Here is a 13,753-nt window from a genome sequence, read left to right as displayed (position 1 = left end):
TCTTGGCATCAAGGGCACACTGCTGACTCATATCCCGCTTCTCGTCCACTGTAACCCGTAGGTCCTTTTCTGCAGAACTGCTGCCTAGCCATTCGGTCCCTAGTCCTAGCGGTGCATGCGATTCTTCCGTCCTAAGTGCAGGACTCTGTACTTGTCCTTGTTGACCCTTATCAGATTTCTTTTTGGCCCAATCCTCTAGTTTGTCTAGGGCCCTCTGTATCCTATCCCTACCCTCAAGCGTCTCTACCTCTCCTCCCAGTTTAGTGTCATCTGCAAACTTGCTGAGGGTGCAATCTACGCCATCCTCCAGATCATTTATGAAGATATTGAACAAAACCGGACCGAGGACCAACCCTTGGGGCACTCCACTTGATACTAGCTGCCAACTAGACATGGATCACTACCCGTTGAGCCCGACAATCTAGCCAACTTTCTATCCACCTTATCATCCATTCATCCAGCCCATACTTCTTTAACTTGCTGGTAAGAATACTGTGGGAGACTGTGTCACAAGCTTTGCTAAAGTCAAGGAACAACATGTCCACTGCTTTCCGCTCATCCACAGAGCCAGTTATCTAGTCACAGAAGGCAATTAGATTAGTCAGGCATGACTTGCCCTTGGTGAATCCATGCTGACTGTTCCTGATCACTTTCCTCTCCTCTAAGTGCTTCAGAATTGATTCTTTGAGAACCTGCTCCATGATTTTTCCAGGGACTGAAGTGAGGCTGACTGGCCTGTAGTTCCCAGGATCCTCCTTCTTCCCTTTTTTAAAAGATGAGCACTACATTAGCCTTTTTCCAGTCCTCCGGGACCTCCCCCGATCGCCATGAGTTTTCAAAGATAATGGCCAATGGCTCCTCAATCACATCTACCAATTCCTTTAGCACTCTCGGATGCAGCGCATCCGGCCCCATGGACTCATGCTCGTCTAGCTTTTCTAAATAGTCCTAAACCACTTCTTTCTCCACAGAGGGCTGGTGACCTCCTCCCCATGCAGTGCTGCCCAGTGCAGTAGTCTGGGAACTGATCTTGTTCATGAAGAAAGAGGCAAAAAAAGCATTGAGTACATTAGTTTTTTCCACATCCCCTGTCACTAGGTTGCCTCCCTCATTCATTAAGGGGCCCACACTTTCCTTGACTTTCTTCTTGTTGCTAACATACCTGAAGAAACCCTTCTTGTTACTCTTAACATCTCTTGCTAGCTGCAACTCCAGGTGTGATTTGGCCTTCCTGATTTCACTCCTGCATCCCCGAGCAATATTTTTATACTCTTCCCTGGTCATTTGTCTAATCTTCCACTTCTTCTAAGCTTCTTTTTTGTGTTTAAGATCAGCAAGGATATCACTGTTAAGCCAAGATGGTCGCCTGCCATATTTACTATTCTTTCTACACATCGGGATGGTTTGTCCCTGTAACCTCAATAAGGATTCTTTAAAATACAGCCAGCTTTCCTGGACTCCTTTCCCCCTTATGTTATTCTCCCAGGGGATCCTGCCCATCCATTCCCTGAGGGACTCAAAATCTGCTTTTCTGAAGTCCAGGGTCCGTATTCCGCTGCTCTCCTTTCTTCCTTGAGTCAGGATCCTGAACTCGACCATCTCATGGTCACTGCCTCCCAGGTTCCCATCCACTTTTGCTTCCCCTACTAATTCTTCCTGGTTTGTGAGCAGCAGGTCAAGAAGAGCTCTGCCCCTAGTTGGTTCCTCCAGCACTTGCACCAGGAAATTGTCCCCTACCCTTTCCAAAAACTTCCTGGATTGTCTGTGCACCGCTGTATTGCTCTTTTTTCTTTTCTTACCTCCTGCTGAGAGGCACTGCTTGAGAAGGGTCAGTCAGCCTCTTGAAAATAATATGAGCCTCACTACAAGAGATTTGCCAGTATAGCTATAGATAGGTATACTGGCAAACCATCCAAGTGTAGGTGCAGCTTATACTGGCAAAAAAGTGCTTTTCTCGGCATAGCTTATACAAACTCCCCAAGGTAATGAAGCTACACCAGGAAAAGCAGTTATGCCAGTATAACTTTGTCTACATTAGGGATTTTGCCAGTATAGAAAGCTCATTTAAAAAAAAATCATACTCCCATCTCACATAGACATTACTATACCGGGAAAAGTTACTAGTATAGACTTAGCCTCAGCTCTGAGACACAGCCATGGAAGAAGTCCTTGTCACCTGAAACTGTGTCAATATTTTTGCCTTGAAGACAGAGCTGCACCAATTTTTGGAGTGTCTCATCAAAGGAACCACTCAAATGAGATGCTTGATGTCAGTGAGAGACCAGTCAGGAGTGATGGCAGAGGTGCAGAGGAATGGCACAGGAGAGAGAAAAGGCTGAAGAAAAGCAATTTGGAGGGTGAGAGAGGAAGAAGGATAAAGCAAAATCTAGTAACTACATCTTAAAAAGTAAAGCAAAGGGTTGCTGTCATTCACCCTGTCTTGCCAGATGCAAGCAGAACTTCTCATGTGTTCTACTGGTGATTTCTATCATAATACACTCTGCAGCTTTTCTAGGCCACTTCAGTGCTGACCCAAGAGAAAAGGACCACGAGCTCGTGATATAGAGCACCCAAAGTTTACCTGTATGCAATTCATATTACTAAGAACTTTTATTCATGATGAGTAGTGTTCAATACACTTTTCCAGTAACAGCAATGGTCTGTACCTGTGATTGCCATGATATACTTCGATATGAGACAACCCAGCATACCCTTAGATATCCACCACCTAGTTTAGTTTGTTAATCTTCTGAGTTTCACAATTTTATAACAAGCTTCACAGGTAAAAAGCTGAAGAGAATTAATGTTGTCTGAAAAGGGTGTTGGTCAGTAGTCACCTTGAAAAATAAAAACGTTCCAGGATCTATAGAAGGTATATAAATATTCTGTATAATACTTAGGTCTTCTTCCTTTTCTACATTTATTAAAGACAAAGAAGCATGTCTTCTGTCTTTTGTGTAACGTAAAGCCATGTTTACATCATTATGTTAAAGCCAAAAAGCTTTAAATTCAAGATGGTGCCTATAAGAGAAATTTCTCTAAGTGGCTATTAACATTCATAGTACTTACCAAAGCTATAAAATCATATTATATTATAATATATATTATATATATAGTTTTGCAGATGATTTTTTTGCAGTAAGTTTTCAAATTTTGTCACTTTGGCAAAAAAAAATTGTTTGAGATTGACAAGAGTATCAAATTTACACATGAATTCTCCAACTAATCAACTAACAATAGGTATTATAAATTTAAACCTCCACTTCCCGTGAATGGGAGAGGAAGAGAAACAAAGATAGGCAAAGCAAACTGTAAAAATTGGCTGTTATGCTTTGCAATCCATCAGGACTTTTTTCCATGTATCATTAAATTCTACATGTTTAGTGCTAGAGCATGCAGTCCTGATAGAAGCAGTGGGCATTCCTCTTCAGTGGGTATAACTGGGCCCCAGAGAACCTTCCACTCCACCTTCCACCTTTTCATCACAAAGTAGCAATACAAGCGGGCAATACCACATGGTGCTTTAAACAGGGATACCCTATTATCCAAGATGCTGCATATTGATAGTTATTGGCAGTACTCACAAGTAGGTTTTAATGTATACTTTTGTGATAGAAAAAAGATGCATACTTTTTGATATGATATAGTTTCAGCTGTGTGAGCATCTTCCTGATTTCTCAGTACTTTTTGCGTATCCATATTGAGAGCCTGAAGCTGCTGAATCAGCTCTGCCTGCTGTGCTGTATGTTCTGTGTTTTGTTTGTAAAGATTCTGCAGCTCCCGCAACTCCTTCCTGTGCAAAGCAAGCAATAAACAGGAAAGCATGACTAGAAGGACAACAGTTAAACACTTGTGTTCAGCTAATTTTATTTTATATAATGAGCTTTCTATTGTCATTTATTTTACTTGTCAATTTCCTTCTAAACACTAGAAATTATCTACACAATTTTAATATTTATCACACATTCCTGTAAAATATCTATACAACACTTAACTTTCAAAAGCAGAACATCTATCAATTGGCCTTTAATGACATGACTTATAAAATAACTGGACCTCCAGTTACAGCATTGACAGCTTTCTGATCAACCTGTACTTAATTCTTTAGTACCAAGAGAGTCAAAATCTACACTGGTGTCTGCAGTAGACATTTACTTTAATAGGATACCTAGAACCACAGACTTCGTCTAATCTTTGTATTATTTCTTCAGTTCAAAAGTGTTCGTCATGCTAAATCGTTTTCCACAATATAATGTGTAATAGAGTTCAATGGTATGCACACTGCAAAACTTGGCTTCTTCTTTGTATATTATAGCAAGCATAATTCTCTGTTAATTAACAAGCACACTTCAAACTATTGTTAGACTTAAATTCAGTTTCAGTGCCTATTACCCTCATTAACTTTCTTCCATGTTTCTTCATAGGGTTTTCTTTGGACCTTAGGCAAACCACTTAACCTCTCTGTGTCTCAGCTTAACATCTGTAAAATGGGAATCATGACATTTGTGTCAAGTGCTTTGAGATCTACAGATGAAAAGCAGTGCATAAAAACTAATTATTAATACCGATATAGGCACTTTTTCAGCACTTTCTCTGAAGAATGGCAGAGACCAAACTAGTGTAATTCAAGGAACTTTCTTTAAAGAGAGCATTGTACCAGTGGAAAAAAAATGATTTGAAGGAAAACAAACAACACTGTTTAAAGGAGTTTATAAAAGGCTGTGATGGAATGAAAGATTCTGTCTTGTAAAAACTTACAGACAGCTATTAGAAAGCAATCATGAAAAGGGTGTTAAGCAGACTTTAAAAACTCTGATTTGTGGAGATAGGTTGGACAGGTTAATACATCTGTAACAAATAAAAGCTGGAGGAGATCAAAAGAATGTTACCAGGGACAGATTTGTTCTGTCCCAGGGAACCAACTGGTCCTGCCCTAGGTGTATTAAACCTATGTCACAGGAGTGATGCATTAATTGCAGATGTCTAACTACAAGATACATTTATTACTTCTAATTTTAATTGTATTTCTTCTCACACCATTTCATTTAGCATTTGTCCATTAAGCAGTAATATCAGGGTATTTAAACAAAAATTAAGATAACCTGTACCACTACAACAGTCCTAGAACATAATGTTAAGAAAGGGATATAGTCAAAGAAGCTTGTAATGGGGCTCAACTCAGGAAAGCACTTCAGCATACGCTTAACTTTAAGCATCTAGTTAAGCCCCATTGACTTTAAAAAGAGAGGCTTAATTATTTAGCATTATTTATGCTAAGCAGAGATGGGGTCCACCTATCCAGGAAGGGGAAGAGCATATGTGGCTACAGACTGGCTAACCTAGTGAGGAGAGCTTTAAACTAGGTTTGAAGGGGGCAGGTGACCAAAGCCCACAGGTAAGTCAAAAACATGGAGACCTGGGAGAAGAGTAGGAATTTGAGGGGAGCATGGGCTGTTAGAGCAGGGACAAGGGAGAGACAAGACAGAAGTGGGGGTGGGGGAGGGGAATCAAACCAATATCTTAGATGTCTATATCCTAATGTGAGAAGTAAGGGGAATAAGCAGGAAGAACTCGAAATGCTAGTAAATAAACACAACTGTGACATAGCTGGCATCACGGAGACTTGGTGGGATAATACACATGACTGGAATATTGGTATAGAAGGGTACAGTTTGCTCAGGAAGGACAGGCAGGGAAAAAAGGGAGGAGATGTTGCCTTATGTATTAAAAATGTTCACACTTGGACTGAGGTTGAGATGGAAATAGGAGACAGACTTGCTAAAAGTCTCTGGGTAAGGATAAAAAGGATAAAAAAAACAAGGGAGATGTCATGCTAGGGGTGAACTACAGAGCACCGAACCAGGAAGAAGAGGTGGATGAGGCTTTTTTTTAAACTAACAAAATGATCCAAAGCACAGGACTTGGTGGTGATGGGGGACTTCAACTACTCAGACATCTGTTGGGAAAATAACACAGCAGGGAACAAATTATCCAACAAGTTCTTGGAATGTACTGGAGACAATTTTTTATCTCAGAAAGTGGAGAAAGCTACTCGGGGAAAGGCTGTTCTAGATTTGATTTTGACAAATAGGGAGGAACTGTTTGAGAATTTGAAAGTGGAAGGCAGCTTGAGTGAAAGTGATCATGAATTGGTAGAGTTCATGATTCTGAGGAAGGGTAGGAGGGAGACCATCAAAATAAAGACAATGGATGTCAAGAAGGCAGACTTTAGCAAACTCAGGGAGTTGGTAAGTAAGATCCCATGAGAAGCAAGTCCAAGGGGAAAAACAATTGAAGATAGTTGACAGTTTTTCAAAGAGGCATTATGAAGGGCATAAGAGCAAACTATCCCACCAAGTAGGACAGAAAGGAAGTATGGCAAGAGACCACCCTAGCTTAACCAGGAGATTGTCAATGATCTAAAAATCAAAAAAAGAGTCCTAAAAAAAGTGGAAACTAGATCAAATGACAAAGGATAAATATAAGCAAATAACACAAGTATGTAGGGACAAAATTAGAAAGGCGAAGGCACAAAATGAGTTCAAACTAGCTAGAGACATAAAGTGTAACAAGAAAACATTCTACAAATACATTAGAAGCAAGAGGGAGACCAAGGACAGGGTAGGTCCGTTACTTAATGAGATGGGAAAAACAGTAACAGAAAATGTGCAAATGGCAGAGGTGCTTAATAACTTCTTTGTTTTACAAAAAGAAAAGGAGTACTTGTGGCACCTTAGAGACTAACCAATTTATTTGAGCATGAGCTTTCGTGAGCTACAGCTCACTTCATCGGATGCATACCGTGGAAACTGCAGCAGACTTTATATACACACACAGAGAATATGAAACAATACCTCCTCCCACCCCACTGTCCTGCTGGTAATAGCTTATCTAAAGTGATCATCAAGTTGGGCCATTTCCAGCACAAATCCAGGTTCTCTCACCCTCCACCCCCCCCCCCCCCACAAATTCACTCTCCTGCTGGTGATAGCCCATCCAAAGTGACAACTCTCTACACAATGTGCATGATAATCAAGTTGGGCCATTTCCTGCACAAATCCAGGTTCTCTCACCCCCTCACCCCTCTCCCAAAAACCACACACACAAACTCACTATCCTGCTGGTAATACCTCATCCAAAGTGACCACTCTCCCTACAATGTGCATGATTTTCTTTTTGCGAATACAGACTAACACGGCTGTTACTCTGAAACCTTTCTTTGTTTTAGTTTTCACCCAGAAGGTTGGTGATGATTGGACATCCAACATAGTGAATGCCAGTGAAAATGAGGTAGGATCAGAGGCTAAAATAGGGAGTGAACAAGTTAAAAATTACTTAGACAAATTAGGTGTCTTCAAGTCACCAGGGCCTGATGAAATGCATCCTAGAATACTCAAGGAGCTGATTGAGGAGATATCTGAGCCATTGGCGATTATCTTTGAAAAGTCATGGAAGATGGGAGAGATTCCAGATGACTGGAAAAGGGCAAATATAGTGCCCATCTATAAAATAAGGGAATAAAATAAGGGAATTACAGACCAGTCAGCTTAAGTACCAGGAAAAATAACAGAGCAAATAATTAAGCAATCAATTTGCAAACATCTAGAAGATAATAAAGTGATAAGTAACAGTCAGCATGGATTTGTCAAGAACAAATCATGTCAAACCAACCTAATAGCTTTCTTTGACAGGGTAACAAGCCTTGTGGATGCAGGAAAGCCGTAGACATGGTATAACTTGACTTTAGTAAAGCTTTTGATACTGTTTCGCATGACCGTCTCATAAACAAACTAGGGAAATGCAACCTAGATGGAGCTACTATAAGGTGGATGCATAACTGGTTGGAAAACAGTTCAGAGAGTAGTTCTCAGTGGGTCACAGTCATGCTGGAAGGATATAACGAGTGGGGCCCCGCAGAGATCAGTTCTGGGTCTGGTTCTGTTCAATATCTTCAACAATGATTTAGATAATGGTATAGAAAGTACACTTATAAAGTCTGTGGACAATACCAAGCTGGGAGGGGTTGCAAGTGCTTTGGAGGATAGCTTATAATTCAAAATGATCTGAACAAACTGGAGAAATGGTCTGAAGTAAATAGGATGATATTCAATAAGGACAAATACAAAGTACTCCACTTAGGAAGGAACAATCAGTTGCACACATACAAAATGGGAAATGACTGCCTAGGAAGGAGTACTATGGGAAGAGATCTGGGGGTCATAGCGGACCACAAGCTAAACAGGAGTCAACAGTGTAACACTGTTGCACAAAAAGCAAACATCTGGGCTGTATTAGCAGGAGTGTTGTAAGCAAGACACGAGAAGTAATTCTTCCGCTCTACTCCACACTGATTAGGCCTGAGCTGGAGTATTGTGCCCAGTTCTGGGCGCGACATTTCAGGAAAGATGTGGATAAATTGGATAAAGTCCAGAGAAGAGCAACAAAAATGGTTAAATGTCTAAAAACATGATTGTGAGGGGAAATTGAAAAAACTGGGTTTGTTTAGTCTGGAAAAGAGAAGACTAAGGGGGGACATGATGACAGTTTTCAAGTACATAAAAGGTTGTTACAAGGAGGAGGGAGCAAAATTGTTCTTCTTAACCACTGAGGATAGGACAAGAAGCAATGGGCTTAAATTGCAGCAAGGGAGGTTTAGGTTAGACATTAGGAAAAACCTTCCTAACTGTCAGCGTGGTTAAGCACTGGAATAAATTGCCTACAGAGGTTGTGGAATCTCCATCATTGGAGCTTTTTAAGAGCAGGTTAGACAAACATTTGTCAGGGATGGTCTAGATAATACTTAGTCCTGCCATGAGTGCAGGGGACTAGACTAGATGAATTCTCGAGGTCCCTTCCAGTTCTATGATTCTATTTGGGACAACACATTTTATTCTCTAATTTGGAAAGATAAGAGGTGTCCAGAAAAATAACTTGTCCAGAATAGGATATCCATTTTTGAAAAATCTCCAAAAAAGGACACAGACAAAGGAATTAAAAGATTTTCAAAATAAATTCATCTGTGACAACAAGCATTCCAGAATGAACACGAATATAAAAATTAAACCAATATTTAGTGAAGGATTGACCTTACTAAGCATTCAAAACTATTACTTTGTAGACAATTTGAGAGAATTAATATATCACTGCACACAGCAGAAAAACTATGAATGAAAATGGAAAAGAAAATCTCAAGCAGAAACAGATTGTAAAATGGTAAATTGAGTCTACTGTCCAGACACACTGTAATATAGATAAACTGTATTAATAGAGGATAATTTAAATGCATCTAGAAATTAAGTTCATTGAGTTGATGGAAAGCTATTATCAAAAACCACACAAAAGAATTAAAAATCATACCATATACAACAAAGGCCCATGAGCCAACATAAAGACAGCTTTTATGGGAAAGGAAAGGACAGAGGTCACAGTTTGGAACCTATTAAAGGACCAAGCCAGTGGGTATATTTTACATAAACCCAGAAGGGGAATCTAGAAAATAGAATCTCATTCAGTTTGGAGTTGGGACAGAGAAGTAGCCAGTTTGACCTCTCAAGTCTTAGATGGGATCAGACAAGGGGAGATTGCCATGAGATGGGTAAATCAATATTGAGTCAAGAATTGCACAAATCAGATATCAATTATGTTTAAGCTATTTGTCAAATGTAATATTTGATTCACTCAGGCCATAATTTTCACTCAAACATTATCTAAATTCTAAAAAGCTCTTTGCCTGCTTTAATTTGGTTTTGATAGTTTCTCAGGAGTTTAGATTATCTTCTGCTTTATGACTTGTTTCTTTCCTGGAGTCAAATTCAATTGTCAGTTATAATGGTGTAAAACTGAAATAACTAGATTGAAGTCAATGAAGTTGCTCCAGATTTACATTAGTGTAACTATGCACAAAATTGGATACTGTTCCCTTCTCCTTGCTCTAAATCTCTAGTAGTTTGCCAAGGGGGGAGGGGTTTCCACTGGGAGAGGGTGACTTAAAATAAAATCAGCAGCAGGAGTTTTAGGTCATGCATCTGCTACTGTTCATTCACACTGCTGCTAAAGTCAAAGCCTTCCCCTGCCGAGCGAACTTTCATAGGAAGCATAGTGATTACATTGTAAGAAGAGGTAGAGCAACCAAACGGCAGGATACTGCAGCTGATCACAGGGTAACTTTCAAAATCTAGCAGCTTTAATGGAGCTGAGCGTATGAAAGGCTGGTCTCTCAAAGCTCAAAATTTTAACTTCATATTAGTTGTATCTATAGACCTTGAGGTTAATCCCACAGAAGTAAATGTCTAAATGACAAAGCTAGAACAAAGAGCCCGAGCAGAAGTTGCTAGCAAGTACTGTAATTTAGTAGGTTACAACCAGTTTTGTAACCATTTGAATGTAAAGAGATAGAAGAGTAAATGCAGCACATCTCCAGGATATTAGGAAGTGGAAGTGGGATAAATGTCGTCCAAGTGCCAACTATGCAAGGCAATTTCTAGGAAACGACTAGGCAGGGTAAATTTGTCGACAAAATTTACTTTTTAAATATAGTTTTCTCCCTAGATCCTAAAATATTTGCAAGTTATATCGGAGAGAGAGCTACAAATTGTTGTAGTGTACTGGATTCTACTGGGACACTAAAATGAATATTTTGGGCATCCCACATAATTGTAATAGAAAAAAGATCACGGTGTGGGTTGCCAACTTTCAGGCCTCATTTCTGCCCTATTTTTTCTTCTCTCAATTTATTTCCCAGTCTTTGCCTCAACCCCTTCTTCCTTTCACTTTTTTTTTTTTTTTTTTGGTATCATTTCTCTCTCTCTTATGTCTTTCTTCACTCTTTTCACTCATTTTCTGCTTTGTGTTTCAGCTCAGTCAGAAACAGCAATCCAGTTAGTAGGAGCCTTATTTATGAAAGGGATGCAGAGGGAAACCAAACAGGATTCTAGACCAAAACCGGAACCTTTGCCTGCCATCCAAGATAGTGTTTCTTTGGACTGAGCCTTGGAATAGGCCTCCTTCCTCAATGATTCTTCAAGTTTCTTCACTGGAATTGATTTACTTTTCTATACTCATTTATTTTCCTAGTACAGTCTGACTATTGCTGGAAGTGGCTGATACTCGCAATTAGCTTCTTCATTTTCTTATGCACCAATGTGCATTGAATTCTTACAGAAAAAAAAAATCACCTTATTTAAAATGAACAATAAAGTTCCCAGGATTTCCTCAGGAAAATAAAGTGTTCTTATGTAGTATGTGATGGTTTTGGTTTGGGGGTGTTTTTGGTGGGGAGGGGGGCATTTCTACTACTTAAATCATCACTCAGGTACAAGTGTCTACATTTTATAAAATTAAAGTGGTCACCATGAGAGTGTCAACATCTACAAACAGTTACCGCATGGTAGTTTCTGAAAAATGTTGTCTTTTAATAGCAACTACCAAACTTATAACGCAACTTCCTGGATTTCAGAGAAATCACTGCCTTCTTTAGTAAGAGATTAAGCAAGAGGATAACAAGTTGCATACCAGTTCTCTCTTGGCTCCCGATTCAGGACAGTAGCGTTATTCAGAAAAGAACTTTGCATGTGCTTTAAGTTAGGCATATGCCTAATTGCTTCCCTTTAGAGAGATAGATTTAAGCATACACCCAAGTGATATTTTACATATATATGTACACACACACACACACATTGATTGATATATATATCACATACATACATACATGTTACTGAAGACCAAGGAGATAGGAAGAACACATTTTTAAAAGTCAAATAATACTGAATAGGATGTTATCAATATTTACTGAATACTGATAACCACTCATTTTTAGGGTGGCACAGATGACGTAACCACTAAAAAAACATGGACATGGGGTGGGAATTCTGGTAACAGAGGAAGGGAGCTGGCTAACAGAAGGGGTACTTTGACTCCATGGACATAGTGAAATATTTATTTGGCCATTAAGGATGGGGAAAGGGTTAATCTGAGGGAACCGTGCCAGGAGAACTGAACATGGAGGAGCTGCAGACATAATTATAACATGCTTAAAATGGCCACCGCCTCCTGGCAACAGCCATTTTAGGTATTTAAGATTCACTATAGTGCTATTTAGCGTGTGGGTTCATTTATTTGATTAATATGAATTCTGGAAAATGCTAGTATTTATATCTGAACTGAATATGCATTAAAGATTTATCCCAACCATACCAAAAGATGTTGAACACATGTTGCCCTGTACATACTAACTGTTGCAAGCGAACATGTGGCTTCCCAGTGATTTAAGTAAAATGAGCGACTGCTGTCAATCAAAAAGCTGGACATATCAATTAAAAATACTCATCATATCCATCATCTTTGTTGACATTTGCTGGTTTTGTTTATTTTCCCAATAATGGCCAGTGTGTGGGGCTTTGCCTGAGCTGCATCTTCCAACGTTTTACCCCAAATATTGAGGGACTTAAAGTAAAGTACTAAGTCTCTAGGTTGCACCACCTGATACCCACAGTGTCAGGCGCTGTCACTTAAGTCTTTTCAGGGCATTGTGAAATAGCTTTGAGTGTATACCAAAGCAAATGAGCTGAAAATCCCTGACTGTATAGCAGCAATGATGGAACTCATGTGTTCTGAGCATTACTAGCTTGGTGTGTTGCAACGGCACTTGGCGCCCACTGATGGGTTAGAGGGTACTACCATCTCTTGAGCTAACAGCTCTGTGTATCCAAGAGACATGAATCACTTTGGCTTAAACAGACAGCACACATTTAAGCCTAAATCCTGAGACTCAACACAACTTTAAAAGAAGATCTCTGAAATTCAACACTGAAATCTTGGGACAGAAGAATTGTGATGTTCTGAAGGCCAACAACAGGATTTAAGCCTTCTAGGACATAGAAATGTTCTTGTGCATTCTGAAGAGATCCAGAGATCTTGCATTGAAGATGAGCATGAACTAATGGCAAGGAAGATGCATTTCAGAGCTGCTCCTGCCCACCCTGCTTTTGGCAGTATTTCTGCCCTTTCGGTTCTTTGTGATTCTGGTATCTTCCAAAAAATGCCAGTTAAAACAGGAACCTTTTAAAGCCAGTACATCAAGGACAGGTGGCAGCTTCTCTAAAACACCTGTTGTATAGCAAGGATACCCATGAGAACTATCTTTCCACAGATCTTAAAAAAATTATATTTAACAAACAAAAGATTGGATTTGGCACAGAAGTTTATAATAAATATTGATCTTCAGACCGAGTAATTGATACTGGGTGGATATTAAAAAATGCTCAATGTTGCTCTAAAGTCAATGTTGCACTAGAGTCAATGGGAGCACAGTAAGCCCAGTGCTGAGTGATTCTGAAAATCCTTGTAACTTTTAATATGCCAGAGGAGAAAGCAATTTAATTACAAAAAGTTCTCCCAGAGATCAAATGAAGAATTATTGCATAGTTCAAAGAAAGAAAAAAATTCTCACTAGCAAAATGCAGGATTTGGTGAAAAAAACATGAATTTGTGTACTCAAAATAAATGGAGCACCAGGGTGTGTACACCAGGACGTCTGAAGTCCTTCTACTCCAATTGACTTGAAAAATTATGGCAAGATTAAATGCAGACAGAATATCACCCTGTTATATGCCTGTCAACTAAAAGGGAATCTGCTATTATCTTTCTTAGCTCTCCCTCTAACATGTGCCAACCAAGATGCTGAAAGAAGGAAGCCAGATCTCTTGGCTTTTCTACCAAGCAAGATGTTTGGGATTAATTTGATTAGATGGTGCTT

At 39.5% G+C, this 13,753-nt stretch overlaps 1 protein-coding gene across 5 annotated transcripts in view; it reads right to left on the bottom strand.

Annotated features, from left to right (window-relative positions):
- The window catches only part of CNTLN (centlein), a 284,446-nt gene that overhangs the window by 179,711 nt on the left and 90,982 nt on the right, over positions 1-13,753 (bottom strand). For 3 of the 5 annotated variants that reach the window (XM_073345462.1, XM_073345464.1, XM_073345466.1), the window contains exons 2-3: positions 7,336-7,502; positions 3,631-3,793 (exon numbers count right to left, since the gene is read on the bottom strand). In XM_073345462.1, coding sequence (XP_073201563.1) covers positions 3,631-3,793; positions 7,336-7,502 — 330 coding nt within the window. Of the gene's footprint in view, positions 1-3,630; positions 3,794-7,335; positions 7,503-13,753 lie in introns of those variants that run through there. The other 2 variants (XM_073345465.1, XM_073345467.1) reach the window with 2 other exon arrangements.

Source organism: Lepidochelys kempii, chromosome 5 (assembly GCF_965140265.1).
Source record: "Lepidochelys kempii isolate rLepKem1 chromosome 5, rLepKem1.hap2, whole genome shotgun sequence".
Lineage (NCBI taxonomy): Eukaryota > Metazoa > Chordata > Testudines > Cheloniidae > Lepidochelys > Lepidochelys kempii.
The sequence above is the reverse complement of the archived record's forward strand: the minus strand, read 5'-3'. Positions and strand labels throughout refer to the sequence as shown.